General features: G+C 45.9%; 2 protein-coding genes and 1 long non-coding RNA gene across 3 annotated transcripts in view; 1 reads left to right on the forward strand and 2 right to left on the reverse strand.

Annotated features, from left to right (window-relative positions):
* Positions 1-6,530, forward strand: part of LOC134144358 (uncharacterized) — a 48,892-nt gene extending 42,362 nt beyond the window's left edge. The window contains exon 3 of the long non-coding RNA XR_009959336.1: positions 6,394-6,530. This is a non-coding gene — a long non-coding RNA (uncharacterized LOC134144358). The remainder of the gene's footprint in view (positions 1-6,393) is intronic.
* A 4,735-nt stretch (positions 6,531-11,265) lies between these two features.
* Positions 11,266-14,015, reverse strand: LOC134144280 (G-protein coupled receptor 35-like). Its single transcript, XM_062583077.1, is given in 3 exon segments — positions 11,266-12,227; positions 13,933-13,987; positions 13,989-14,015. Coding segments are annotated over 3 exon segments (1,044 nt in total).
* A 10,426-nt stretch (positions 14,016-24,441) lies between these two features.
* Positions 24,442-25,436, reverse strand: LOC134144310 (G-protein coupled receptor 35-like). Its single transcript, XM_062583111.1, has one exon. The coding sequence runs from the start codon at positions 25,434-25,436 to the stop codon at positions 24,489-24,491; it is 948 nt and encodes a 315-aa protein (XP_062439095.1). The 3' UTR covers positions 24,442-24,488.
* Between the last annotated feature and the right edge of the window lie 1,808 nt (positions 25,437-27,244).

Raw genomic sequence — 27,244 nt, forward strand, 5'->3', positions numbered from 1 at the left:
AGGTATCTGCTTAACAGGATAAGAAATGTCTAATTTCTACTGCTTAGAAGAACAGCTTGTGGTAAATTCAGTGATCAGAACTCACCCCATAGTTGTGCTTGAATTGTAAGAAAATTAATCACGACCATGATTAATTTATTTTTGGTTATTTCTTAACTGTTGCCACTTATCTAGTGTTTCCTTAATACCTGAATTGCATCTACATACACTTCACTGTCAGATCTAGCCCATATGAGGAAGTGTTATAGGCACAAGTTTTCATAGGCAAATGGATACTTACTCTATTGCTCCCATTTTCAGTGAGGATCAGGAAACTGGCAATAGTTTCTTAAAAGAGCTGCCTCTGCAGTACAGTGCATTGCCAAGTGCTCAAGGAACTGGGGAATGAACCCACCTTCCACTTCCCAGGGTCATTTTCCAGCAGGAGGTCTGACTGGGGCCGTTTTGGGTGGAGTTGAGGGGCAGAGCAGTGCCACACAGAGCCACAGTACCCCCAAGCATCACTGGATGGTGATGAAGCCTTGGGAACTATGCGTGAGGGGGATGAAATTGCTTAATGAAGGTGCTGGATGCCGATGCTGGTAGAGAGGAGCTGACACTTTTTTGCTTGAATGTCACTAGAGTGAGGAACGGCCAGTGATGGTGACTTCTAGTAAATGACGGCTCCTACTGTGAAATTGCCTTTAGCCAGACTTCTCCATGTTCTTCTCACATCTATTTTAAAATAGCAGGAATGTAGGAGTATTATGATAGCAGGAATATATTACTACAGCTTGGCACAAAAGCCAAGCTCAACATTGGGCAAATCTGCCAGGTTCTATACTATTCCTGGCAGTAAATTTCATAGCATTCGTGATATGCTTCATAATAGTCCACCCTGAGGCCTCGTTGTAGTTCCTGCTGAGGAAGAGCGGAGTGATCTTAGCCTGAAACAAGGCATTTGTCTTTGTTCAGGTGTCAGGTTTCTGTGCTGCAGTTGTGGAACAGATAGTTACTCGATCAGGGTTAGGAGCTGTGAACTGGCTCATTACTGATTTTGCATGAGTTGGAGACTCAATGCCAAGGCTAATGTCAGCATGAGTCCATGGTTTGTGTTTATTTTCAGTGCAACTTTTTGCCAGTGTGTATAGTGCCTGTGTACACACATATGTACAAATATCATATGTTCTTATATGTGTACATGTAGTATCTTTGACAGTATTTGTAAAGATATGACCCCTTTAGAGTGAGCGTAGGAGCATGGAGCTCCTCTGAAGCATAGAGCTTCTACAGGTGCACAGAGCAGCCTTATGGGTGTAGGAGTTGGATTTCAGAAGAAAACATACTTCTGTCTTTGATGGATTCTGACTGACTCGGGGAGATAGGATATGGAAGGCAAGGGATGACATATTGCTTACTGAATCTTATGTTATTCCAGCTGGTAGATGGGAGCAGTATGGTCACAGGTCAAAAACTCTGATTCAGTCAGATGCGGAAATTCTGTATGAAATCAGTCATACAGAAATACCAGTTTTGCAGTTGGGTTCAGATTTTCAGAAAAAAAAGGAGCTTATATTCTGTCTTCTATTGCACTTTAATAGAAGACAGCTCTGATAAAAACAAGAAGTTACAATTTGTTTTCTTTAATCCAGGTGTCAATTTCTGGATGATACTCACTGCTGGTGGGGAAGAGCCAGGGTTACAGCTAGAGTTAGGATTGGTGTTTGGGAAATGAAAGGTTACGCTCGGTGTTTGAAGCTTTTGATGAGGGCTGATGCTGGCACAGGGCTGCTGTCAGCAGGGGTCACTGGTTTACAAAGCTGAGAGCTGTATAATCCTGGATAGTGAAAATGCAAAAGACACTTTAAATAATTCATGTGAATGCTTTCAGATGAGAACTGTGCCATGTTAGGCTACAGGCTAATACAGGATACAATACTGAAACCTCCCTTTACAACCATTGAGAAAGGCGTGCAGTGGCACCGGATGGGCTGAGAGCTGGGAGCGCGCCCTGGTGTCGAGCCCAGCTGGGCTGCTGTAGGTAAACTAGCTCTTCTCTTGGCAGCGCAGCGAAACGCGGCCTATCTGCTGTTGTCTCTTTCCCTGCCTGCCTGATAGCTGCTTCTGCTGCAGCCCAAAGCAAGGTCCAGGGGCAGCAGTGTACCCCCAACCCGTGGCAGCCAGGCAGCTGCTGGCCCTGCTGCTTTGCGGCTGCAGCACCCTGGCTTGTGCTCAGGCACGTTACTAGCAGTGTTCTCCCTACTCACTTGGGAAGGGAGGAAAGAAAACTTTAAAATTTGTTTTGGACCTATAGATTATGAGAAGGATCAGGCAATATCAGGCACGAAATTCAGTTTTCAGAATTTCAGGCGTTAACCCTACAAAAGTCACTCTAGGCACGCTCATCAGTGAAGCGGCATTGTACCCTGTGTGTGGTTTATTCTTTGAAGTGTGTTGCCACAAAACACCATTGCGGTCTTGTGCTTTAGCGATTTGGGTGTCTCACCTGCAACTGAACATGCTTCTTTGCCTTTCCACTTCCAGGTGTGCTAGAGATTTTGCTCTAGACAGAGGCCAGGTTTCCCTCTAGTGGTTTGAAATTTTCTGTGCAGCCCTGTCATGTAAAAGCATAAATTGAACCTTTTAGAGTTTCCCATCAGTCTTGAGCATTTGGCAGCTGTAAGTGTTGGCCATGTTGCCCACCCAGAGCAGTGTCCCAGCTCTGCAAGACGTGCCCTGTGGGCACAGCCCTGGTTTGAAGGTGGCCCCTTCTGTTCCCAGTGCCAAGGCTGCTCTAAGCTTCAGCAGCTATGGGGACACACTGCCTACCACGTGAAAGCTACCTGGTGTGTAATACCAGGCCCAACTCTCCTTTGCAGCTAATTTGGATCCAGGTGCAGTTATGAAGTTGTGAGTGACTGACTAGGACAGGAACAGAGAGCAAAGCAGGCAGCCTTGTTCTGTGAAATGCTGAGTGCAGCAGCACTCCCAGTACTGTGTGCGGCTCTGCACTGGTTCAGAAAATCTGCAGAATAACTGGAGAAGGAACAGGAGAATGATGGCAAAGAGGTTCTTCTCTTTCACCCGGCAAAGATGGCCTTACCTGGACCCAGATGCTGTTCAGATCTTTGCTGTCCTGGGTAGATGACATTGCAGCTGCAGCAAAGGCTGAGGCAGGACGTGCTGGATTTTTTGTTCCTGCTAGTCTGATAACAACTAGAAAAACCTGTGTGAGGAGACAGCCTGTACTGGAAGAGATTGATTTCAGTGCAAGACCTCCTTTCTCACAGTGCCAAGAGAGGTGATCAGTTCATATACTGGCACTTTTTCTCCATCTGCACCTGTACCCCCGCCTTCCTGAGCCCGGAGGCTCACAAAAATTGCTAATACTGGCTGGCAGAGATGAATGTGAGCCAAAGGGAAAAGCATGTGCTACCAGTGACTGAAGCAGATGTTTCTGAAAGACCCAAACAGAGAGAAGTGTAGGAATATAACTTCTTCAGGAACTCAAAATGGCAGCCTAAGCACAGAGATTAATCACTGTATTGCAAAAGAAACCTAATTTAAAGGAAGTTGCATCTGGAGAATATTTACTGGACCTCCTGGCTCCTGCAGAACATCTTGGAATCAGGAGTTTAAGAAAATAAAGCAAATTTATATGCAATACAACATATCAAACTACTCATGCCCACTTTTCAGACATATTAGTCATGGGGAATTCCTAATTTCTCTAATGTTACAAGTCTAACATACCAGGAACTAAATTTACACAGAAGTTACCGTTCGCTCCCTCCTTCACACCCCCACCACTGCCATATGTCCGTCACACAGTTTCTCTTTCCTAGCTGCTTACTTGCTTTCTGTTCCTCTTGTTCGTGCCGATAGCCCTGTGCTTACGTCCTTCATGTCCACACCGCTAGTTTTTGTTGCCAGCACTGGGAAGGAAGGAGAAAAAGTCAGTATTTTCTCTCTACATTGACTGATGTGTTATTTACTATTTAGCCAGAGATTGAGGATTTTCACAATGTTTCTTCTCAGATCTAAAAATTTTAGAAGCGATAGGAGATTACTTGTGCAGACTTTTTCTTTGCTGTCGTCTTAAAACGAATCTTGAAATATTTTAGTCTTCCTTCCCTTTTCTTTTTTATTATGGTTTTCTGGTGAATTGATCTTCCTAAGTTACCTCAGTCTAGTGTTTGTTGCTGTTGTACTGTTTTTAAGTAAAATCTGCTGGAAATCATTTAACAGTGTCAGCTGCTCTTGATCAGCAATGTCAGCTGGAGGAACAAAGGAAGCCACAGCTATTTCAACACCCGGATTTCTGTCCAGGGTGCAGTGTTCTCTGTGGTTCCCCACCTGCAGTTTTTCTACCAGAAAATTGCTTCTTTTAGAGAAAGGCACTGGATTTTCTTGAAACCAAGGCTCTGTTTCAGTAACAGGCCAGACTGCTTTGAGGGACCAGTGCTGCGAGGACTGACTCTGCAGTTCGGACCCGGATAAAAAGGAGGTCATTTTTGCTGTAGTTGGTAACATGCCAGAAAATAGCCTGAGAGCAGATGACTGGCCCATGCTGGGGCTGGAATCAGCACTGATCAGAATAACTCAGAGAGGTACCAGCTCTGGCTACCAAGCTTGCCCCCAGGGCTGCTGAAAGGGCTGTGCTCCTTCAGGGCTCATCTACAGAAGAGGAGTCCCAGGGCTAGGAAAGGATGTGGTCCACTGTTCAAAACACTCATGCGTTGTCTAGGGCACACATCTTTCTCTTCCGCATTTGATGTTTGTGCCTCTGCACACCCAAGAGCCTGTCATGCATGAATTGTCTTCTCTAAAGCCTGTAGGCTGGTTGACTTACTTGTTTTTTTTTCATTTTTTTTCATTGCCCTCTGCTTGCTTCTTATTTATTGAAATTACTGTGTTACATGTGCTTCCTCACTGTGAACTAAGATAGTCATTGGGCTGGATTTGGGATATCATAGGACTTCTAGAAAGAGCTCACCTTGCAGGAATGGGACTGCAGGGTCAGTACTCACCTCGTCTCCTCCAGCCATGTTAGCTGTTGTCATCCTTTGTCTCCTTGCCCCAGTTATATCTTGCCTTTCCTACTGGAGGAGTGGACGGGCTGTTCTCCATTGCTGTGGGCCAGTGGGTCTGATGGTTCTGCCAACAAGCTGAACTCCTGCATGGCCACCCGTGGGGAGGCAAGCACCGTGTGTGTGTGGCTCATATCACTTGTGTCGCTAGCACCATGGGGGCTGGTCCACGGTTTGCAAATACATGCTGTTATGATTTCTCCCTTCTGCGTGTGCTGACCGATATACTGTGCCTTTGTGTGGCTGGAAGGCTCAAGACATGGGCCAAGCACAGCAGTGAGAGTTCTGTAGCATCCTGCTCAGGGAGCTCTGGCTGAAAGCCAAGTAATTCCTCTTTCACCTGCTTGTACCAAAAAATAAATAAAAAAAAACAATAAATAGGGAAATGTTTTGGGGGAAACTATAGTAGATTGTGAGGGTTTTATGGGTTTGTAAGGGAGAAGAAAATGTAATAAATCCCTAGAAACAAATAACCCTTGGGCTTCCTGTCAAAAAAAAAAAAAAAAAAAAAAAAACTATTGTGAATTAATCAAAAAATCATAGTTGAGAGGATGCTCTGGATTTCTTACCTACCTTCAGTACAGTTGCCTTGACTCTTTCCTGTAATGATCATGTAGACAAACCGTCGCCAGCAGTACTGTCTTAAACTGGGGAGTGTCTTTAAATATGAAAACTAGGAAACTATTTCAAAGTGCTTTCCTAGTGCACGTGCTCTCTCTCTCAGTCTCTCTGTCTCTCTCTCTCATCTTCACCCCTTTTTAGAGAATCCTTCTCTATTTTGGGGTATTTTTTGGTATTTTCCGCTTCTGATTGGCGTAGCTGTGGGACCTGGGAGGCTGTGGGGCACCCTGCAAGAGCTCCTGCATGCCAGGTCTGCCAGCACCCTGGCATTGAGCTTTAGGGATAGGAGGTAGGTGCAGGGTGTGGAGGGGAGCATAGTGTCTCCAGGGGACTTTTTGGCAGGCCTTAGTGAGAACCTGCACCAGCGTGTGCCGGAGGCAGCGGAGAGAATCTGCGCACGCAGGTCAGACCCACTTTCCTGGATTGTACTTTAACTGTCAAGGAGGTCTGCCAAGCGCTGGTCTCTGCCAGTGACAGAAAGAGCTCAGAGGTCCTTGAGAGAAGTGTATTTTAAACATCAGTATTGTGGCTGGCCAGGTGATGTATCTGGACTCGAGGAGAGGGAGGTGTTTAATTGTGGCAAGTGAGTTCATATATTCTGAAAACAGGCAGAGATATGAAGCTTTAGAAATAAATAAATAAAAAATAAAAAAATAAAAGCCTGCAGCAGTGTTGTATTTGGGTTCTTCTGTCCTTCCTCTAGAGCTGGGAATGCTGCAGCCCATTGTCCCTCCAGAAGACAAAGGCAGAATATCCTCCAGCTGCTCTCTACGCACTGAAGATGGCACCTGCTCTCTCCAGAGGCAGCAAATCCTCTGTTCATCTCTGGCCAGCTGGTAAAAGAGAAAAAGGTATTCTATTAAAGTCCAATATAACTTTTATCATTGCACAATTTATTGCACCTTCACAATTTTTCAAATGTCTGTGTCTCAAAAAAAAAAAAAAAAGTGCAAACCATTGTGTATATAGCTGTGACACCTGAGATGACAATTTCCACCTGCGGTGACCGAGTACCAAAGTTGAAGGGCCTGGCTGTGGTGGCTGGCATGGTGCTATCCCTCACTGCAGCATCTGCTTGGTGCCCAGGGCACCTCCATGTGCTGTGAGTCTACTTTTAATGCCACTCTGTCAGAGATGGCCAGTTCCCAGGACCTGAAAGGGAATAGCTTTGAAGTAATAAAGTGATTAATTGGATGGTGTAGTCCATGGCAGACATGTTACAGGCTGTATATATGTACGTAACATTTTATATATACGTGTGTGTTTGTGTGTGTATTACGTTGGTCTACTGGGACATGTGCCCTGGTCTCTTATTTCTGAGGGCCGCACATTGTCCCCTGGAAAACGTCTGCCTCAGGCCTCAGCAGTGACTGGAGAACCGGGAGGTTTTTTTTAAACAAACAGACAAACAAAACCCTCTCCTTGAAACCTTGAAGTATAGAGAGGTGTCTTCTCTTTACCATTCTTACAGAAAGTACAGGGAGGAGAAGCTGCTGTGGTTTCTGTGACCTGGCAGTGGAAGGCAGGAAGCCAAAGAAATGAAGATGAGGCTTTGCAGGGCAGCCCCAGGAGTGCTTGTGGACGCCCGTGTTTTCGAATGTGGCTCCTAGATGCCCAGAAACCAGGGTGCAGGAGGCTTGTGTGTGCTCCTGAGCTAGCCAAAATGGACGGTGGCATTGTGTGAGACAGGCCCACTCACACAGCTGCTGGGAGTTTGGGTTTTGTTGGGGTATTTGATTTTGGCTTTGATGCTACAGAAAGTTCTCCGGCCCCCAAAACCATTGCTCAGGGAATGTGGAGGAGGTGAGGGCCGCAGCCAGATATCCACGGATGCCCTCCGGTGCTGCTGCTAGCTGTCTGGGGTTTGCCTGTGGGTTTTGAAGCTAATAAAGGAGCTGGCAGATCACTGCTGGGGTTACTTGTGGTCAGGCTTGAAGATGATGAAACCTTTTATCACTTTACTCTGGGAGTCAGGAGCAAGCATGGTCAGCCTCTGCGCCCTACTCACGCATGCACTTCCCACACAGACTAGCTCCTCAGGTCAGAATAACCCAGTGATGCCTGCAAGCTCTAATTCAGAAACTAAAAGACACAGGAATGGTTCTGTATCTAGCTGATGATAAGCCACCCTAATTGTCATTTCCCTAGCAATGCCCTCTTTGTGTTTTCGATGAAAACATCTTTGAAGTATGCTATGCTGGGTGACAGCTTTCACACTCCCCCGCCGCCTGACATTTGTCTGAACTCTCACTCTTTGGTCAGCTGCCTGGGCTGTGTGCTTGGCATCAGAGTTCAGCCCTGGTGTGACAGCAACAGCAAGCAGAAAGCCCCCGGTGAGAGAATGAGCATGAGGCATTACCAGACTGCTATGAGCAATGGCATGAAAGTCAGAGAGTTTTGCTTTTGCTTCTTCACTGCATGTGTGAACATCCCCGTTTGTGCAGCCACCTTCGTGCACTGCAAGACCTCCGCACGTACTTTCAAATGATTTGCTTTTGCAAAAAGTCTGTTTGGTGCTCGTGAGAGGGATTACGCTGGCTATGTCCAGCCTTGTCATTAATTCATAGAATTAGAGTTAGTATACTATAGGAAATGTCAGTGTAAGAAGTTTTTTATTGCCTGGGCTGCCTAGCTGCTTGTAAGGGCAGACTTGGCCAGCTCTGTGGCCTAAAGGGGTTGGGACTCAAGTCAGGTGCAATGTAGACTGTTAGATAGCTGAGTTGGCCAGTCTATGGGATGCAGGCTCCAGCCTTCCTCCCCTCCTCATAGCAGCACTGCCAGGACTTGGCAAGTGTGAGGGTTAGTGTTATCCAGACTTGAGTCCAGAGAAGTCTGGAAAGTCTGGAAGGTAGAGCACATTTTAGGCTATAAAAGTTAAAATGCAAATATTCAAATGCTTGGTGAATGTGGTGAGATTGCTGTGTTTTTGCAATGAGACTGAAGCAAGTCAGGCAAGACTCCACCTTGATGGTTATCATCTGCTGTTACACAGGGTTCTGGCTCGCTTTCAGATAGTAGTGACGTCCCCTCTGTGTGGAAGGGAGGAGATGGAGGAATTGGTGCCTTATTAGCAATCGCTTAGATTGTTCTCGTCTCCTGGATGTAGCGAAGCCTACCAGAAATGTCAGGAGATAGTAGTTTGCTGCTGCCTCTTCGCTGCTTAGTGCGGTGTTTAGCTCTTCTCTGTATGGTGTGGGAGAACTTGGCCATCTGCGTTAGGAAGCCAAAGGACAGTTCTATTAAATCAACCCAAAAGCTCCAGGTGGGAAAAAACTGCAAACAAGCAGAACTGGCTAGTAGGATTTCCTCATCGTGCCCTTGGTCCTTGTGCCAAATATTTTAGCACTTATGCAGCCAAATCCCTGATTATCCACAACTGCACCTTGGTAGACCCCACTCCCTGGCTTAAATGGTCAGGAGCATAGGTTTTGGTCCTACATCAAAAGGACAGATCATTATACCTCTTTTTGTGAGTGAAACATGCTCCCCTGCCTGCTTACCCTCGCTCCTCTCGTTGCACAGCTGCTCTTGGGTTGTGCTAGGTTCATTTGTGCTCGCTGAGCTATAAGAAGCTTGGTGCCCCCTCCACCCCATTTAATTAGTGGTTACTGGAGGAGAAACTGTTTTCCGGCTGCGTCTGAAATAGCTCTTTGTTTTGCGCAGTGCTTTCACCTCTGAAGAGCTTGCCCCGATGCCAGCGAGCGTGGAGGTGCAGAAGAGACCTGTGCTGGCAATCAGGCTGATCTTTTCACAAATCACTGCTCCCTTAGGGCGCAAATCCCACATAGGGCAGGAAATTTTAAAGGGATGCAAATCTTATTGGGGAGCAGTCATTAAATTAACATGCCAAAGGTATCTTATGCGTATCTTACTACAGAAGTAGAGACGTATCAGCAGATGTGGCTAGGGAAGGTGGCTGTAGGCTTCACTGTGCCAAGCTGAGCTGTATGCAGTCTCTGACAAGACCCGTGCTGTACCTCAGGCCGAAAGACAGGAAATACCCATCTCTATATGCAAAGCGCGGTTCATTGCTTCTTTGATCGTTTCAAAGAAAATGTAAGGGCAGAGGAGGGAAGAAACTAGCCTCCTTTAGAAAACTTCTTTCTTTTATTTTTGTAATCAAAGCCTCTTCTTTTCCCGCTTCTCAATGGGCTGTGAGCAAAGAGCAGCTGCTATTCTCAGATTTTGATTATGATAGAGGATAGTTCCCCATTTCTTTCTGAGTCTTTGGCAGGCAAGAAGCCTGCATCTCACTTCTGCAGAGAGGCCATCAGGACTTTGCTTCCACCTTGGCAGCATGTGGCATTCGCCATGGGACAGTGTGCCGTATGGCCACACATTCTCTGCTCCTGTGAGGGTTTAAAGTGGCTCTGCTCTTTTGCTGTTTGTAGCATCATGTCTTCTTGAGTGACTTCATCATTTCTGCGTGGGCCTTCTTACACCTTGTATGAGAGAATTCACTTATAGCAAGCTGGGCTCAAACCCGTGAAGCTATCCAGATCCTAGCTTTTGCACCCATCAGCACCTGCAATTTGCTTGCTGGCTGTCTGCATGGGACTGGGAAGCCCAGCTTTGGTAGGAAGATGTACGCGGAGATACATATCTAATTTGCGATTCCCATCCGTGCTAGACATGAGTGCTATCTGAGTCTAATTACAGAGGTGACTAGTTAGCTGTTCTGCCTACTTAGCTGTTTGTGGAACATTGTGGAATAGCATGTGTTGCTTTTCCTTTGAAAATCCCAGTCTTGGTAGCAGCTTGTACCCACTACCCTTTTCTTGGATGATACAGGAGATGACCCCCACCTTTTCCATTTAACTCATTAAGAGACTACTCTGTGCGGTAAAAGGGCTTTATTTATATCGAATACTTTGTAATAACTTGTTGCTACTTTCTTTAGGCAAGTCTTTGCCTTATAACATTGAAGAGACCCCTAATACGTAGTTCTCATCGTCCTCTCCAAATTTCTACAGTACAATTGCAAATTCTTCGGACCTTGTATTGCAGTTGATGACAGTTTCCCAGCTATTGCATGGTATGAATGATGCTGTAAACTTGGCCAAAGCAGGATAAATGTGCCTCTGCAACTGTGACTGAATACTTATTACCTGCCAAACACCAAAGAAATTTACAGCTTCCTTTTTTTCTGTAATGGTTTCACTTTGAGGATTTTTTTCCTGTTGGATGCTTGGAAGAAAGACTCTGTTTCTCAGTCAGCTGCATAAAAACTGGTCAGAGGGGACAAAAAAGCTGTGCCACTGGCTGTACTTGCCTTGAGTTTTTGGTGAAAATGAGAGACAGTTTTTACAGTAGAAAACTGTCAGTTTACTCAGATTTGCATAAGGCAAAGAATTGTCTGTGGTAACCTAGATCACTGCGTCAGGATCTGGACTGGTGCGGTTGATAGTATCAGTGCCAGTTTTCATGTGTATGAATTGTTCCCATTAGCAGAAAGTCCCTCTATCACACTCTTTGTGTGGTGTATGCAGAAAAAGAAAGTGTAAAAACCTGCTTTTGAGTCCCAGTTGAACCTGGACACAGAAAGTATAAAACATGTATTGTGTGTATTTTTGCACTAGTGTGTTAGGCATGGCAGCTGAATTTCAGCTGCTTCACTGGCTTCAGATCTGGCCTTTGCTAGCTTGGGAGACGCTTCTTTAAATTCCTTGTTTACAAAGTAATAACAAATAGCATCCAGGCAGCAGTTCGTGTTTGCAAGGATTGAGGCGAGGTGAACAAAATTGTTAACCCTTTGTATTGCGGAGCAGCTGGAGCTGGTGGAGTCCATTATAAAGCGAAGGAGATGCCCAAGGTAAAGAGGCAAAAAGCATAGGATGAATACAGTCATATTTGTGGAAACAATGTAGGCGGCCTTCCTGATTAACTTTTCTTTGTGATGGTTTTCATTTTTCTTTCTCATGAGTTCTGCAATGACTTTTATGGAGCAAAAACTCAGGATAATAAGTGGTATGAAGAACCCTGCAATAATAGCACATAGTGTGATCACTGAGGGCACAGTGGAAGACTTCTCAAAGCAAAATTCACCTTGCTCTCGGGCCTCTAATTGTTTAATGAGGGAAATCTTGCAGATGATGACTATCCAAAGAAATCCAGAGGCAAGAGCTGCCTTCAGTGGAGACCTTAGCATCTTGGCTTTCAAAGGATACTTGATTGTGAAATATCTGTCAGCTGCTACGACAGTAACTACACTGATGCTCATTAAGCGGTTGATGAAATAGGCACCTTCCAGAAATAAACACCATCTGTCTACCTTCAGTCGATAGAACTGTGAGAGTATTTTAAAAGGCAAAGTAAAGAGCAGTAAACAGTCAGCCAAAGCTAAGTTGGCCATATACACTCTAGTTTCTGTCCACTTGCCGAGTTTGCAGCAGAACACCCACAGCGCCAATGCATTCAGCACACTGCCTGAAAGGAAAACTGGGATGTAAACACAGAGCTGTACAAGTGGAAAGCTTTCGGAGGCTGTGATATTGCAGCTGGTGTGGTTCATTTTGGAGGTATTAAGAGGCACAGTTCCTGGAAAAGCAGATTAAACGCATTAGAATCTAGACTTTTGATTGTACTGGTGAGTATTTCAGATAGTGCCTTGTGGGCCTCAGTGCTTCATGGATAGTGAAAACCATCGTCAGAGACCTTATCTGCTGTTCTGTACTGTTCTCAGGGTTATCCAGTGGAAAGGGAAAGGAGAGGGACATGACCTGCGTCAGTCATGGAGGAGAGAAAAGCGCAGATTATTACTGGGTCAGCCGAGGCAGAGACTGCTGATGGCTGGCTGCAGTGCAAAAACCCCCGTGTCTTTGTTTTGAACCCAACTCAGATTAGCAAGAAGCAGGTATCCTGCAGCCAAGAGCTACATGAGCTCTTTTAGCCTATTCAGTAGTGGAAAGGGGATGTCTAAACCCAGCTCTTATCCCTCCCTTTCTAGTGGTGCTCAGGAGAAGCCAGCCAGGATCCTAACAACATGAAGTGCTCCAGGAGATGTGCTGCAAAGGAGTATCTGTCCTCCTCTTCAGTCCTGAGCTCTGTCTAAGCATCTCTTCTTACTAGGCATCTCTTCTTACTAGAATAAGGGCAATTTTTAGTAGATCTCTATTATTATTATTATTATTATTATTATTATTAGCTATCATTTAATCCTATTCTTAGTGGTAGCGTTTAGTGCAGCAAGACTCAGAGTGCTGTGGGCTGCATGCACCTGGGCGTTTAAGGATCGTGAAAGTCAATCTGTGTCTCAGAACTATTAGAGCAATCTGCCGAATTCCAAGAAAAAACAACCACATGGCAAGAAATGTGATCAGCAGGCTTCTGAAATAAAATGGTGAGCTGTATCTGATCCAGTGGGTGGTTTTCTCACCCTCAATCTAAGGGCAATATTGCTCTTTACCCTGCTGCTTCTGGCTGTTCCTGCAGGATTATGCAATCTAGATGCAATTTTTCAAGGATAGAAAAGCTCTGTGAGGACCGTGAGATGTCTGTGGAGTTTTCCTGTAAGTGGGAAAAGGCTATATGTGTGCAGCTTCCCCATGCTCTAAAGCATCCTGAGCAAGCAATCCATAGGCCAGTGCTAGGGAGTCTACCCATGGCTGTAGCCCTTGGGCAGTCTTGAAAATCATCTTACCAGAGAATCGTGCCATGACACCTCCTCTCAGGAGGCAAAAAAGTGCTTTAGCCTATGTCTGCAGCAACTCTGTGCTTTGGTTCACACATGTTTTGGATAGGAGGAACGAATTAATAAGCCCAGAAGAAACCAATATAGATCATATGGAGACAACAGGGAGCCTTAGCAAAGGCTGAGACAGCTCTTAAGCAGTGTGAACTATCTCCAGAGCATGCCTACTGTGGCCAGGATCAAGATTATCCCTTGAAAATAAACTGGAGCCAGCCTTCTACCTGTTCCTCCACAAACATTTCGGTGTCCCACTGTGAACAGGGAAAGGTAGTGCCTCACAGACCTAGAATAACCCGATCAACAAATTGCCACGAGGAATTACCTGCTTGCTTGCTTGCTGTCCTCTGAGAGAGTAAGTGTTACTCCAGACCAGCTTCAGTTTGTCACGCAGGCATGGATGAATCCTCCAGGTGATGCTCCTTGGCATGTGACAAGGAAATTGTTCAGTGATGACCATTTCTTTACGGTTGTGGCAGCTGCAAAGCTAGGTGAAAAAGAGCACCCGCCCCTCCGCAATGTATTTCCCCAGGGCAGAGCTTCTTCCGTAGCTACTGCCATGGTTTGTATCACCCCCTATTGATTGGAGAGCCTTAAGTAGCCTTGCCGGAGAGGTGAGATGCTTGTCTGCCATGCATATTTGCAGCAGTTTGTCTGATGATCGAACAACTTTGATTTTTTTTTCTTTTGATTTATTTTCCAGTGCCTTGTACTTCACTAGGTAGTCGCCCATCAACCTTCCTGGCCAGCCAAACTGTGTGTGTTGTTTGGCACCCAACTCAAAGAGCTCCCTGAGATCCTCTGCCATCTTGCTGCCCCACGTGTTGGGTCTGGAGCTAAGTATGCTGCCTGCTATGAGCACACTGAGCCCTAGGGCAGAGCCAGCCCCACTGGGCCACAGGTCCTCTTTGCAGAACGGTTGGAGAGGTGAGAGCCATGGTTTGCAGGCAGTTTTGTCTTTCATAACTGGATTTCAATCTGAATCACAGTAGTTTTCTCATCCTCTGTAGTTCGCATAAACCAGCAATTCTGAGAAAATGTGGGACCCATGACCTTGTGACCTTGTGACTTCTTGACTTTAGTCACTCTCTGTGCCACCTCACGTGTTTGTCATCATTTGGAAAATGCCCTCTGGGCTTCAAATGCCTGCTGGTCAGAGGCTCCTACAGAGTGCCCAGGTAAGGAATTATCTTCACGTTTTTCTGCCCCTTTCATTGACAGATCATTTAGGCTTTTACCAATGTTGTTATTCACATTAAGTAGCTCTCTCTAAAAAAGTTTTTCCAGACTATACCACCATCTGATCTCACTTTCCCACAGCTTTTTTTTAGTCTGCCCTCCCCTACCTAAGGTCTCAAAGGTACTTGCTCTGTGCGAGTTCGACCTTGAGCAAGGTATATCAGGGCTCCAGAGAAGGCTTTGCCAGTGGCCTGTACAAGGGCACTTCCCATTGCCCTGGTGAGTCCCCTAAAGCAAAGCACAGTGGCATCAGTGCAGAAGCTCAGCTGATGTCCCTGCAGGTTTAGGTGCAAAAACCCATCTTTTGTAACAGAACTGTCAGCACCACTCAAAGCGTGGGCTGGGTTTGTGCTTTTCTGTGCTCTTCACCTTTTGTTTACCTTTTTCTATTCAAAAAGGCTGATGCCTTCCCTCCCCTTGGCCTTCCATTCAAGCCCATTTCCAAAGAAGAGCTCTAAAGAGTTGGCCAACACGCTCCTTAGATCCCACTTCTAGTACCCTGCACTGCTGTTTTGGACAAACACATGTCCCCTTTCCATTTTCCAGTTCATTTTAGAGCAGCTTTGAAGGTACCTGTGTGTAGTCTTGTCTGTGCATTGCAGCCAGGCCTTTCAGATTACCTCCTGGCCAGTATGTAGTCAGTACAGCACTGAGCTTAAATACCTCTCCAGATGTTTTCAGAGACTGCTTTCACCATTCTGGTGACTTCATCTTGGCTTATAGGTAGTTACAGTACTGAGTGTACTGATCTTTTAGTACGCTCAGATATTTGATACCCAACCACCATTATTTCCATGTCACGATTCTTGTTAGGGCTTAAGTTTACAAAATCATCCACTTCCTGGATTTTGATAGAATCACCACTGTGCAGAAAGCACTTCTCCACTTCCATCGTCTTTAGCTGCTCCCTGTATACTTCTAATGTCTATGCCAAGGCCATCGCTACCAACATTAACCACAATCTGAGTCAAAATTGAGTCTGGAGGTTGCTCAGCTCATAGTGTCTGATGCTTCCTGTTAACAACGAGGCGCTGCGATTGCCGTACACCAGCCCAGGGGGTGCTGTCTCTCCCTGTCAGCCCAGCGAGGTTTCAACAGAGGGACAAATGCAGTGTCCCCCGTTGCAAAGCATGGAGCTGTTAGCATGGTTTATCAGGATGCATGAAAATGACTCAACGTGCGCTACTGGTAGGCAAAGCTATGACTACCTGGTATTTGGTGAGAACTTACATGTCTCTGTAGGGGATTCCAGGCTATGTTGTTGGTTTTGGGGTTTTAGCGTATCTGCCGTGGACAATTGATGCTCATTTGGCATTCGCTCCTGCTGTTGCAGTTGTCAGCACGCTTTAGCCTTGGGAACATTGTGGCAGGTGACACTTTCACTGTTGCAAAGTTAGCTGTTTCTTGCTTGCTTGCCTGGCAGCTCTCTGGAGGGTTTTTTATGGCCTCTGAGACCATCTGGGTAGCAGTGACTGTACAAGGTACATTATGGCTTGTGAGGTGCTGCAGAGGACCTTCTGGAAATCTGCACCTTTAGCCAGTCCCCTCTGTAACTGCTCTCCCACCCCCAACAGCTCTCTCCTCACAAGGATGTCACCTATAGAGCAGTAATTCAGAGGCCTTACTGACACCAATGTCTACCACCCTTCTCCTGGAAAAGCAATTTTCTTAGTGAAAGAAGCCTATGAGACAAAATAGTCCTGTAAACTAAAGCGCCAGTTACTTCTGCCTTTTTACTCATTCCCATCTGTTTAATTTACTTTAGACTTGTAAAATTTTGCAATTTCTGGATCTGAGTGTAGCAGAGTTGTGACTGGCCAGATCCGTTCCCTTTCTGCCCCTTCTGAGGGAAGGTACCACATTTGCTGGTCTCTGCCCTCTATCCTCATCCTGGCTGACTTATTTCAAAGAGTTATTTCCTGGCATGAAGTTTTGTGTGCCTGTTTCTCTAAAATTCTGGGCTTCTCAAGTTCCTCATCCTTTCTGAAAACCATGACAAAGTAGTTGGCTAGTTCTTAGGGCATACCTGCGCAGCCTCATATACATTAACAGCGTTACAGGGTAGTCTCAATTCTTTGCTTGTGATTTGTGTGTATTTGTAAGTTTTTAGATTTAAAGGAAGAATGTCTGCTAACAGTTTCAGTGTTAGCCTGATTTTTGCTTAGAGCCACTTGATCTTTGCACATCTTGATCTTGAAGACTTATTTCTGCACTGCACAATCCTTCTTTCCTTTCCTTGTAAGCTCTACCTGATGGCTCTGCTCAAGGTTTTCTCAGCCAAAGGGAGCCCTTTCCACAAGTCTTTTCCATGATCCTGGCGCAGACCAAGGACAGCTGAAATATGTCAGCTTGGATGGGTTCCCAGCCTCCCTCCCCTCCTGGGGAAGGCCTCCGTCTCCTCTGCAGCCCAGAAACCACATCCCACCGGCACTGGATGCTGCAGAGCAGGGGGCCGAGCCAGACTGCCAGCACTGCTTGCTTTGGTCTGGTTTCGAATGAGCATCACCCCGTGAGCCTTGTGGCTGTGGTGCATGCAAGGTAGGTGCTGGCATGGCTGAGGGCCTCCAGAGAGGTGAGAGAGGTATCGGCATCCTGCCCACACACACAAGGGAGGCACGAGGCATTGCATTGCCCTGAGGTGTTTTGGGGCTCTGCAGTGCCCCTGCTCTATATGTCTTTCCCCTGGCTTTCTCATAGGAAGATGTGATGTTGTAACAACAGATCTTGACCAAAATGAAACTCTGGGTCTGGAAGCAGAATGTGTTAGTCCTATTTTTAGGATGGAAAGCCTGTGACGTGGCAGTTTCAGTCCAATTTGCACAAACTTTGCGCTGTGAGCAACTCCTAGCAGCTCAGACCATTTCCCCTTTTCCTCTCTTCTAGCTTGATCCTCTTTTCACAAAGCCTCAGGTTGTAGTTTTTCCCTCAAGCCTGAATATTGGCTACAGCAACGATTTGCTCGTGTAGAGATCAGGTCATTGTTAGCACCTCTTTCTTCTAATGGACGGGGAGATTATACCTGGCTTAAATGTTAACAGAGAATGCAGTGGTTTTGTGCCTTTTGGCTTGAGAAGCTAGGTTTATACATCTCGGTTTATGCATCTGTAGAAGATACAGGTGTTTACGTGGAGCCAGTTCAAAATAATTTGTGGAAAGATTCATGGGTGCAATATCCTGGAAAACCACCGGATCCTAAACGAGTAGGGCTCAAAATCCTAAATGTCTGTGGGAATTCAGGTGTGATAGTGGCCATGAATAAGAGGGTCTAGATAGTGTGGGAATCCTTAACTGTGCAGACAGGATGCAAAGCCAGCTGTTGGGGCCAGATCAACCAGGATGTAGTAAGGCAGAGTCAGGGCCAGTTGAGAATTTGCAAATGCAGCCACCCCAAGGGCCCCTTCTTCCTCTACTCTGCCTCCGTTTAGGTGCTTCTGGCTCTTCATTTCCTATTTTGACCGCTTTTCTATGTTTTACCAGGAGTGGTGGTAGCCTCTTAGGAATGAGAGAGCAAGGCAGAAGCCCAGAAGCACGATGGAGGGCAATGTGGACTCCTACATTTTTCAAAGAGGTTTTAAAATTTAGGTAAAGCGTGCGTGATTTCACTGGGCCAAACTGGTGTAAGGAAAGCTACATGTGACACTGTGATAAAGAGAAGAAAATCCTCAAAGGAAGTCGAGAGTCCTTGCCTAGCAAGACTTGGTGCAGAGGGCTTTTGCTAATTTCCGTGGCCGTGCCTTCAAAAGGTAAGAGCAATTGGCATACTTTTTCCACTGCTTCTGTTGTGTTTTCTTCAGGCAAAAGAGCATTTACGGTCTGCACAAAAAGTACAGTGTCTAGTTATAAGCTTCTGTTCGCTTTGGATTTTCCAAAATGTTTAACAAAGTGCCAGCTCTGCAGGTTGGGGGTGTGAGCTAGCCTTAGTCAGAATTAAAGGCTGGGGAGTAGGAAAGGTTTGTGGATGACCACGCGGTTATCCTTAGGGATTGCTATTCCAGTGCTGTGTGGTAGCTGGTAGTTTACTATGGTCCAGGTGCCCTCCCAGATACTGGGAGCACTCAGAAAGGTGTCGGAACTGAATCCTAAATGTGATCATGTATTGGCACAGAAACTAGATCATGCTTTTAGTCCAAGTAGTACCTACATCATCGTGATAGTGCTGCAGATAATCAGGGATTTTCTTGCTCAATTTCCACTTGCACTATAAATGTCCTATTGTGAGGCAGATCTTTCATCACAGTAGCTAAGCTTCAGTTCTCAAAGCCTCTAGTATGCTTTAAGCATGGATAATAGAGGATTCTGGTGTACAATGGCAATAAGTATATGTTTTCTTAAAGAAGTATTACCATGAAATAGCTTTATTTTTACTTCTGAAAGAATGTTTCCTTATTTCGGTTTTTGTAGCATTTAGTACAAATGTCAAAAAGATCGTTCTTGGTGATGGCAGAGACTGTGAAGTGACCAACTTTCCCTTTTACAACAAGCAGAATGAACACTTGATTTTTTAAATTTAGAGCGTGAATGGTGGAAGACTTCAGTATACTTCCTACAGGCAAAAACCATTAATTTCATACAGCTCTGTATGCAGGAGGCTTGGTTATACGTAATGAGGTTAGGTTAGCTATGGATTTTTCAGCACAGCTGTTTATTTTAATACAGTACCTAGCCTGTGATCCTTCCTTGATTGGAGAAAGTACATACTTTGGTAACAAGAAAGGGCTCTGAAATTCCTCAGTTACAAAACAGTAGCGAATAGCATCCCAACAGCAGTTAGCCACATGCACAGAAGCGTTAATGATGTTTATTTCAGAACAGCCAACCTTGTTGGAGTCCCTTGTGAGTCGAAGAAGGTGTCCCGCTTTAACGTGGAGAAAACATTATAAACACAACCAGGTTTTGGAAACAATGTTGTTAGCTTTCCGAGTTAACTGTACATCATGTGAACGTACCTTCGTCCTTTTCACAAGCTTCACAATAATCTATGTGGCGCAAGCACTCATTATAATGAATGAGATAAAATATTTCAGAAGGGGATCCCAAGACCAAAAGTGTTTTTGGTGGCCCTTTGAACTGTTTTCAGAAAGAGAAGTCTTTTTTCCTACTGAACACCATTTGCCTAAATGCATAAGTGATACTTGTTATGAAGATTGACACCACAGTACAAACAAGAATAGAGGCTAATGGGGACGTTAAGCCTTTGGCTCTCAGAAGCTAGTTAATTGCAAAGTGTTTGTTAACAGCCATGAGGGTGACAACACAGATACTTGCAAATTTGCTTAAGTAATAGATGTTTTTTCAGATCAATACAATATTTGTCTTGCATCTTTTCCTGTCTCTGAAAAGAGACTTTGAGGGGCAAAACAAAGAGCAAACAGCAGTCTGTAATGATTAAGCTGGTCATGTACATCGTTGTCTGTCCATTTGCTCTACTTGCAGTAAAACACACATAAAGCTAGATCATTAAATAATAGTCTGAAGAAGAAAACTGGAACATAAATGATTTACTTAATGGCCCGAGTAGTTATATCCCTTTTTGTGCTGCTGTTGCTCCCTGAAGCTTCCACCGTGATGAGAGTTCTGCAAAAGGAAAGTGACACGAGCAGATCAGATCTAATCGTTCTTTTGGGTGGTGAGTAGTCTCTGTGATGGGGAATTGTCCTTTCTTACGTTGTTGAGCAATGTCGAGACAGCGGTTTTCAGCATGTGCAGGTAACAAATGGGTAGAAAGACAAACTTTTAAGCCCTGGCTCTAGTAAGACTAAAGTGATCCCTTGCCCTAGTGTATTGTAGATAATAAGGTTTACAGGCATGCAGAAAGAACTGAAAGGAAAAAAAAAGAAACTGTAAGAAATGAAGAAAATCACAGATAAGTGTTAAAGAGAGAGAAAAAAAAAAAAAAAACATTCCCTGACTCAAGAGGTTTCCGAGATACAAGGCCCTGGATGCCAGGAGCATATTCAAAGGAAGTATCACTGCATAACTGCCACTTTGTACACCTTTCCTGGAGAAGCAGTCACTGGGGGTTATTACTGGAGGCAAGTTACAGACCTTTGTTTTGGCCCCTGTAGCTAATCTAATGGTCTTTCTCCAGAGAGCTTGATTTCAGCATTTACATGGAGTTGAATAACGGGGTGGCTCTGATTGTATCTGATATTGGTTTGACTCTCTTTATCCTGCTTGGATTTGCAGGGCTAAAACTCTAACCATCCTGAGATATTGTCTCAAATCTGTGATCTGCTGCTGATGGGGGAGAAGGATGTTTGATAACCTCTGACTCACTTATGCTGCCCAGGTGCACGGTGAAGCTGGTGATTTCACGGAAAGATTAACAGTAGCACCTGGAAATCCCATCTAAATCTGAGACATTATTTGTGCTTGATGTTGTCCTGCTGATTAGAGATGGAAATCCAGTTTTCTGATTCACTTCTAAGTATTCTCATCATCATTGAGCAAAGCCAGAAGACCATTTCCTACTTTGTTATTTAGAGCTTTGCTGACTGTATATCTGGAATAAACCATACTTGTCCTGTGTGTGTCCTCTGATGGTAGTCTTAAAGGGCCCATATGTGCCACTAGAAGGATATTTTATATATTAAAAAAGCCTAGATCACAGAGTAAGTCTAGTGATTGTCCCGTGTTATTTTTTTTTCAGTGTTGGACTGCTAATGATAGACTTGGTTTTGGCCCATGTGCTACCTGAGGTTGTGGTATCGCTCATGTATACCATGCCATCAAGCATGTCATCTGCTTGACATAGCTGCAAATAAAGGACTGACATGCCCAATCGCAATAGCTAAAGGTATATAGCTTGCATAAAATGACCCCAGTATTTGTGTCCTTGCTTCCAAGCATTGCTGGGCCAGCTCATGACCAAGTCCTGTACTCCAGTGAATGCCATGGGACTATACCAAGCGCCCTGCATGTAAGACCTGGCGGGGAAGTCCTTCTCAGTGACTGTGTTTGCACAAAAGTCACTCCTAGGAGGTTTGTAAGTGACCTTCTCTGCTGACTTCCAACCTGGCTGCACTTGGCCTTTGGAAGAATTCAGGTTTGGTTTCTCGTGGGGGAAATCCAGGGATTTCCCTCTAAATCTGAGACGTTATTTACTATAGTGAATTTACTATAGTGGTACTGCTGACAAGGTACTTCTGCTGGGCTCCTGGCCTGGAAAAGGGTCCAGCCTCAAGGCTGAGAGTGGTGGTGGGAGCAGCAGGTTCACAGTTCAGTGCTCAAAACAAAATCATAGGGGAAAGCTGGAGCTGATAGGCTTATTATTTTGGGGGGTTTTATTATTTTGGTAAAGCTGTTCCTTGCCCTCCTCCTCAGATCTGGGTCTGTCTTGATTAGTTTTATGCAGTTTTGTAACACGTCGTCTGTTTCACTGGCCATGTGGGTAGGCCAAGGCTTTGTGTTGCTTTTTAAACTCAGTCTGCACTGTGTTCACTTTCTGGGAACTTTCTCTTTGAACGCCCACAGCCTTTTCACAGGGCAAGAGAGGCGATGAGGGCAGTAAAACAGGGATAGCTGAACAGGAGAAGGTCCTGAGCGTGCCAGGGTGGTGGGATCCTCCCCGGGTGGTCCACGTGCAGGGCAGCACACTGAGCGGTGCCGAGGCGATGCAGGACCCACTGTGGAGGGCGCTGGGGCGTGGGATGTACCTTCACCCACACCTTCAGAGCGGGCGAAGGATGGCTCCCACCTGGGAGACCACACCTCAGGGCCTGGGAAGGGCAGCCGTCTGTGCCCCCTCTCTGTCTCAGGCACTTGGCATCTCGCACATGAGCCGCAGGATTTATGCAATGCGGATGGAGATGCTCACGGGCCCGCAAACACAGAGACGGCTGCAGACACCTTGCTCTGATAGCCTTCACCCTCCAGGGGGTTCCCATCATGGATGCGGGGGAACCACAACGAAACATGGCATAGGAGACCCAGAAAAATCAAAGCAAACAGTGGTGTGTATATGAAACAATTATGTGTGTGGTCGTCATCTCTTGACTTTATCAAATCAAAATCCTATAACTGTCTTTTTCTCTTATTCTCAGTGTATCTTAACAGAAGCTTAAAAATATCAGCCGAAGTGTGTTCATATGTCTGTCTCTCCATATGCACTATTTGAAGTATATGTTAATAAATACTAGCTAAGAGGGGAAAAGAATGGCATTGCAGAAACGTAGCCGTTGATGAAACTAAAGCATAAGCTGATGCAAGCATTACCTGCTAATCTGCTATCACCAAATATAGAAGAAATGACTTTAAGGCAAGCTCTTCCTCCAGGTGATGCTACGAGGGATTCACAGCAACAAACCAGCGGCTGATTACTCTTGAGCTTCAGAGATTAGACGCTAACCCTTGTCTCACACCAGGTCATGTATAGTTTACTTCCACTGCATCAGGAGCTCGCTTTGTGTTATGCTGTGGCTTAACTGTTTGGAGCTGCTCTGGTGTCACTTCCGTGCAGGGAGGGAAGTGATTCCTGGTGCACTGAGTCAGCAAGCACAGATATTATAAAGGATTTAGGTTCTCAGAAAAACAGGCTTTAGAATAGGTGCCTGGTCTGGAGTCCTCCTAGGATAGATGAAGGCTTCCCATATAATGCCTGAAAAGAGTTAAATGCCTCAAAATGAGCTCTGTGACAAGGTCCTTGCCCCTACCTTGAGCCCAGGGTGCTTGGCTGGGCAGCGAGCCCGGTGTGGGACACAGCCTCCCACCAGGGCAAGGAGCCCGGTAGCCCTGCTCGTAGAGGCGGCTTGTGGAAAGCTGCTGTGGGCTTTCGTGATGATAGACCAACCTCAGGGTCAAAGCTGGGGCCTTGCTCCCTCTGCTGTCCTCCCGGGCATCCAAAAGTCGCTGCTGCAAGCCCCGAATCTAAAGCAGTGCTTCGTCATGCAGGGTGGCTCCAAGAAACCCTCAGCTGCGGGTCCACCTGGTCTCTGCCATAGAGACCCCCCGTCAGCAAATACTCGCGAGCACCATTCATAGATAGTGAGGGTGGGATCAGGGATGTATCTGCTTGTGGTGCTCATTGATGTCTTCTGGTCTTCCTTCCTCTAACAGCAGGGACGCTGTGACGACACACACAGAAACGACCGCTTCTCACCGGACAGGACACGAGATTTGACCGCGTTCAAGAGCAGCAACAGTCTTGTCACCAGGGTTGACAGTGACCAGCTGAGCGAGAGCAGATCATCGAAGTCGTTTTCTTGCTATGTACAATGCTATGTAGTACTACTAGATGTTGCATGGTCAATAACACTGGGTATAACTTAGTTTTTTCCATGCAGTCATGTCTTTATTTGTACTCACAATTATTTTAATCTTACAAATGTCAGAGTATTGCCCCAGGCTAATACAAATGTTATATGGCTGGAATGGATAATATTCTCATGCCATTTTCTGACTCCTGCAGTTTATGTAGCGCACAGTGGCTTTTTTTTTTCTTTTTAATGACCATATATATTAAAGTACTAGAAGTAGATTTGTGCATTGATGAAAGGGAGCTCAGTCCCTCTTGTTTAGCTGCATGCATGTAAATGAGTATATGACCAAAATATAAATGAGTGCATGACCAAAACAACAACCTTATCTACTCTCTAGACCAGGTGAATCTCTCTCTTGAAGAGGAAACACTTGAATCTGATCAGAGATACAACAGTTTGAGACAATAGTCTGAGCTATATTCAAGTCACTGAGGTCAGAAGAACAAAAGTCAAGTCAGCATCAGCCGCCTTTGAGGGGATCGATCCTTTTTGCGGTTATGCCTATACCACAAAGATTACAGATATTATAGGTGGTCCCCCTGCCTCGAAACTTCAGCAACACAGTAGCTCCTAAGAATGGGGTGGAATTGACATCGGTGGTGCACTATAGCTTTCTTAGGTCATGACTTGGTCTGTGGGTTGCTGTGACTCTTGGCTTTGATTCATCCTAAACCTCATAAAAACACAATGGGGGAGCAGAGAGGAAGTTTCCTGAAATTCCTTGGCTGCAAAGTAATAGCAGAAAGCATCCAAACAGCAGTTAGCATTTGCTAAGCATGCAAAGATCTGTATAGAGACTCTAATATTTGGGATCAGAGAACAGGCTCCAGTAACATCCACCACAAACCGCAAGAGCAGTACAATGTAGAAAGGTGAAAAGCATATAACGAACACACACAGATTCACAGAAACAACGTGGAGCGCTTTCTGGATTAGTTTTGTCTCATGCGGGCTCGTGGACATCTTCTGTTTGAGACATTTAATGACTTGCACGGAACAAAAAACCACAATCCCCAAGGGAATAAAATACCCAAATAAAATGGAGAGCAGTGTTGAATATTTAGGCTGAACAGTTCTTTTCTGAAAGCAGAATTGTTCCTTTCCTTCTTCAAATTCTGGATGGAAGTAGGCATATGTTACGAGCGTTATCCATAGAAGTCCACAGATGGAAGCTGATTTCAGCGGGGATCTGAGAGTTTTTGCTTTTAGAGGGAACTTTATTGCAATGTATCGATCAATTGCAATCATCGTGACGATGAGGATGCTCATAGGCATGTTTGTAAAATATATACACTGTATGGTGAAGCAAAGCTTGCCTGTGGGGTGCTCTTGTTGGTGAAAATATATCAGGAAAGGCAGAGCAAAGAGCAGGGAACAGTCGGCGACCATCAGGTTGATCATGTACACTCTGGTCTCGGACCACCTCTTCAGTTTGCAGCAGAAGACCCAGAAGGCAATCGCGTTCAGCAGGACCCCAAATGCAAGAACTGGGACATAGATAATCAGCTGAAAAAGCAGGACGCCATCCTGCACTGTGTCATTGCTTTGCGAGCAGTTCACCATGCTGGGCTGTCACTGCAAGAGGAGGACACAGAGGTGTAAGATGGAACGAGCAGGCACTTTGTGCAGCACCGAGTCCTTCTGGAGCACCCCCCCCCATCTCCCTTAGACCTCTTACCTGCTGTGTGCTAGTTTTTGTTGTTGTTGCTGCTGTTGTTTTTAACCCTAGATGCCCCAAACTGTCAAGAGACACCTGCATCCTCCTCTATAACCTTTTCTAGTTTGTGGCCTCATGCCCAGACCTTTGCGTCAGCTACTGCTCTGCCTCAGGCAGCAGGTTTGTGACCAACTCCGTCTTTTCCGTAACAAGGTAGGAGCCCTGGCAAGCCTTCTTTGCCGTCCGAGTCCATCGCTCACCCGCCTAAGCGGTGCAATCGCATCGTGAGCAGCGAATCGCAAACACCGAGGGGCTGGAGAGTGAACTCCTCATGCAGATGTTACCTGGGTAATAGCTTGTCTCAGATCATGGGCTAGCTTTCCTTTAACGTGGCCCCTGTTTGCAAAACCTTGGTTACAGGAAAGAGGCTAGAAAGGAGGATGATTATTCTGTTGTTCCTTACCTTTGCCACTGCTGAGGTAATCATAGATCCACTAGTTCTCTCATTCTGGCGTCAGCCCAAGGAGTTCACACCTCATTTTTGTCCTCAGGCAGCCTGCATTTCTCCCCTACTTTGCCCCCCAGAGACATTTGCCATGCCACCAAAGCTGCCCCTTGGCACTCTGCTGAGTTTCTTCCGTACAGCTCTGCGAAGCTGGGGCCGGTGAGAGGCAGGGCATCTGCACCTTCCTTGGCACAGGCAGAGCGCACAGCCCCAGCAGCACCAGCGAAACAGCCCCCAACCTAATGCTGTTGCTGCAGCCTGCCCAACAGCGAGGGGGGGGGGATTAACAGAGGCCGGGGACAGCTTGTCCTGGCCACACACAGGCCTCTCTCCTGTCCGCTCACCGAGTAAGTCGGATGGTCTTACTCACAGGAGGGCCGTGGAAGTGCTTCCGTGGGGGCTCAGGAAAGCGAGCTAGCAGATGCGCGCCGCACGAGGACAGGTTGGCCCAGGGGCTGGCGTGGCAGTGGAGCGCGGGTGCCTGCAGCCGGGGGCTCGCTCGGGGCAGCCAAGCTCACTCAGCAGGAGCGTGGAGCGCCCCGTCAGGAAAAAGGCCTTGGAAGGGAAAGTGAAAACAGATACTCGGTCTCCACCTGCAAATACGGGAAGCCAAAATGTTGCCAGAGGAAAAAAAAAAAAAAAAAAAAAAAAAAAAAAAAAAGCAAGAACTTAGATGGCCTCCTGGTATGTCTTTAAATATCTGAGGGCATTAGCTTACAGCAGTGAGGCTGAGATGAATCACACTGTTTGCAGCTCATTAGGAAGTGTTTACAGTAAGGCAAGGAAAGAAAACTCCCGGATTCCTACAATCCCTTATAAATACATTACCTTATAAGTCATGGCTTCTAAGCATCCATATCTAAACTGCAGAAAAACTGTCTAACTGCGTGAATGGGGTGATGTGTTTTTAGTGCCTGAGATAGGGAGCCGGATCCAGCAGCTGTGGAGAAAAGCTCAGCACTTGCCCTGGCGTCAGATCTCTTGGCATGCAGGGATAAGGTAATGTTTACAGTGGAATTTAGAGGAACTAATAGGAAGTCAGTGCCCTGACTTCGGAGCTTTTAGCCTTACAGGTCCTTAGCTTTAGTGTAGTGTCACGTAAACCGCAGCCTTCCTCTGCCGGCGTGCCGCTGGCGGTGCTCAGCGCAAAGGCGAGCCTCTACGTTCGTGTCGCTCTCGCTGCGCTCGTCGGAGAGCAGCAGCCGAGCC

This window comes from Rhea pennata, chromosome 9 (genome assembly GCF_028389875.1).
Source record: "Rhea pennata isolate bPtePen1 chromosome 9, bPtePen1.pri, whole genome shotgun sequence".
Taxonomy (NCBI): Eukaryota; Metazoa; Chordata; class Aves; order Rheiformes; family Rheidae; genus Rhea; species Rhea pennata.

Bases quoted from the DNA above. Each gene is read 5' to 3' on its own strand.
- LOC134144310 (XM_062583111.1), bottom strand. From the start codon at position 25,436: ATGGTGAACTGCTCGCAAAGCAATGACACAGTGCAGGATGGCGTCCTG.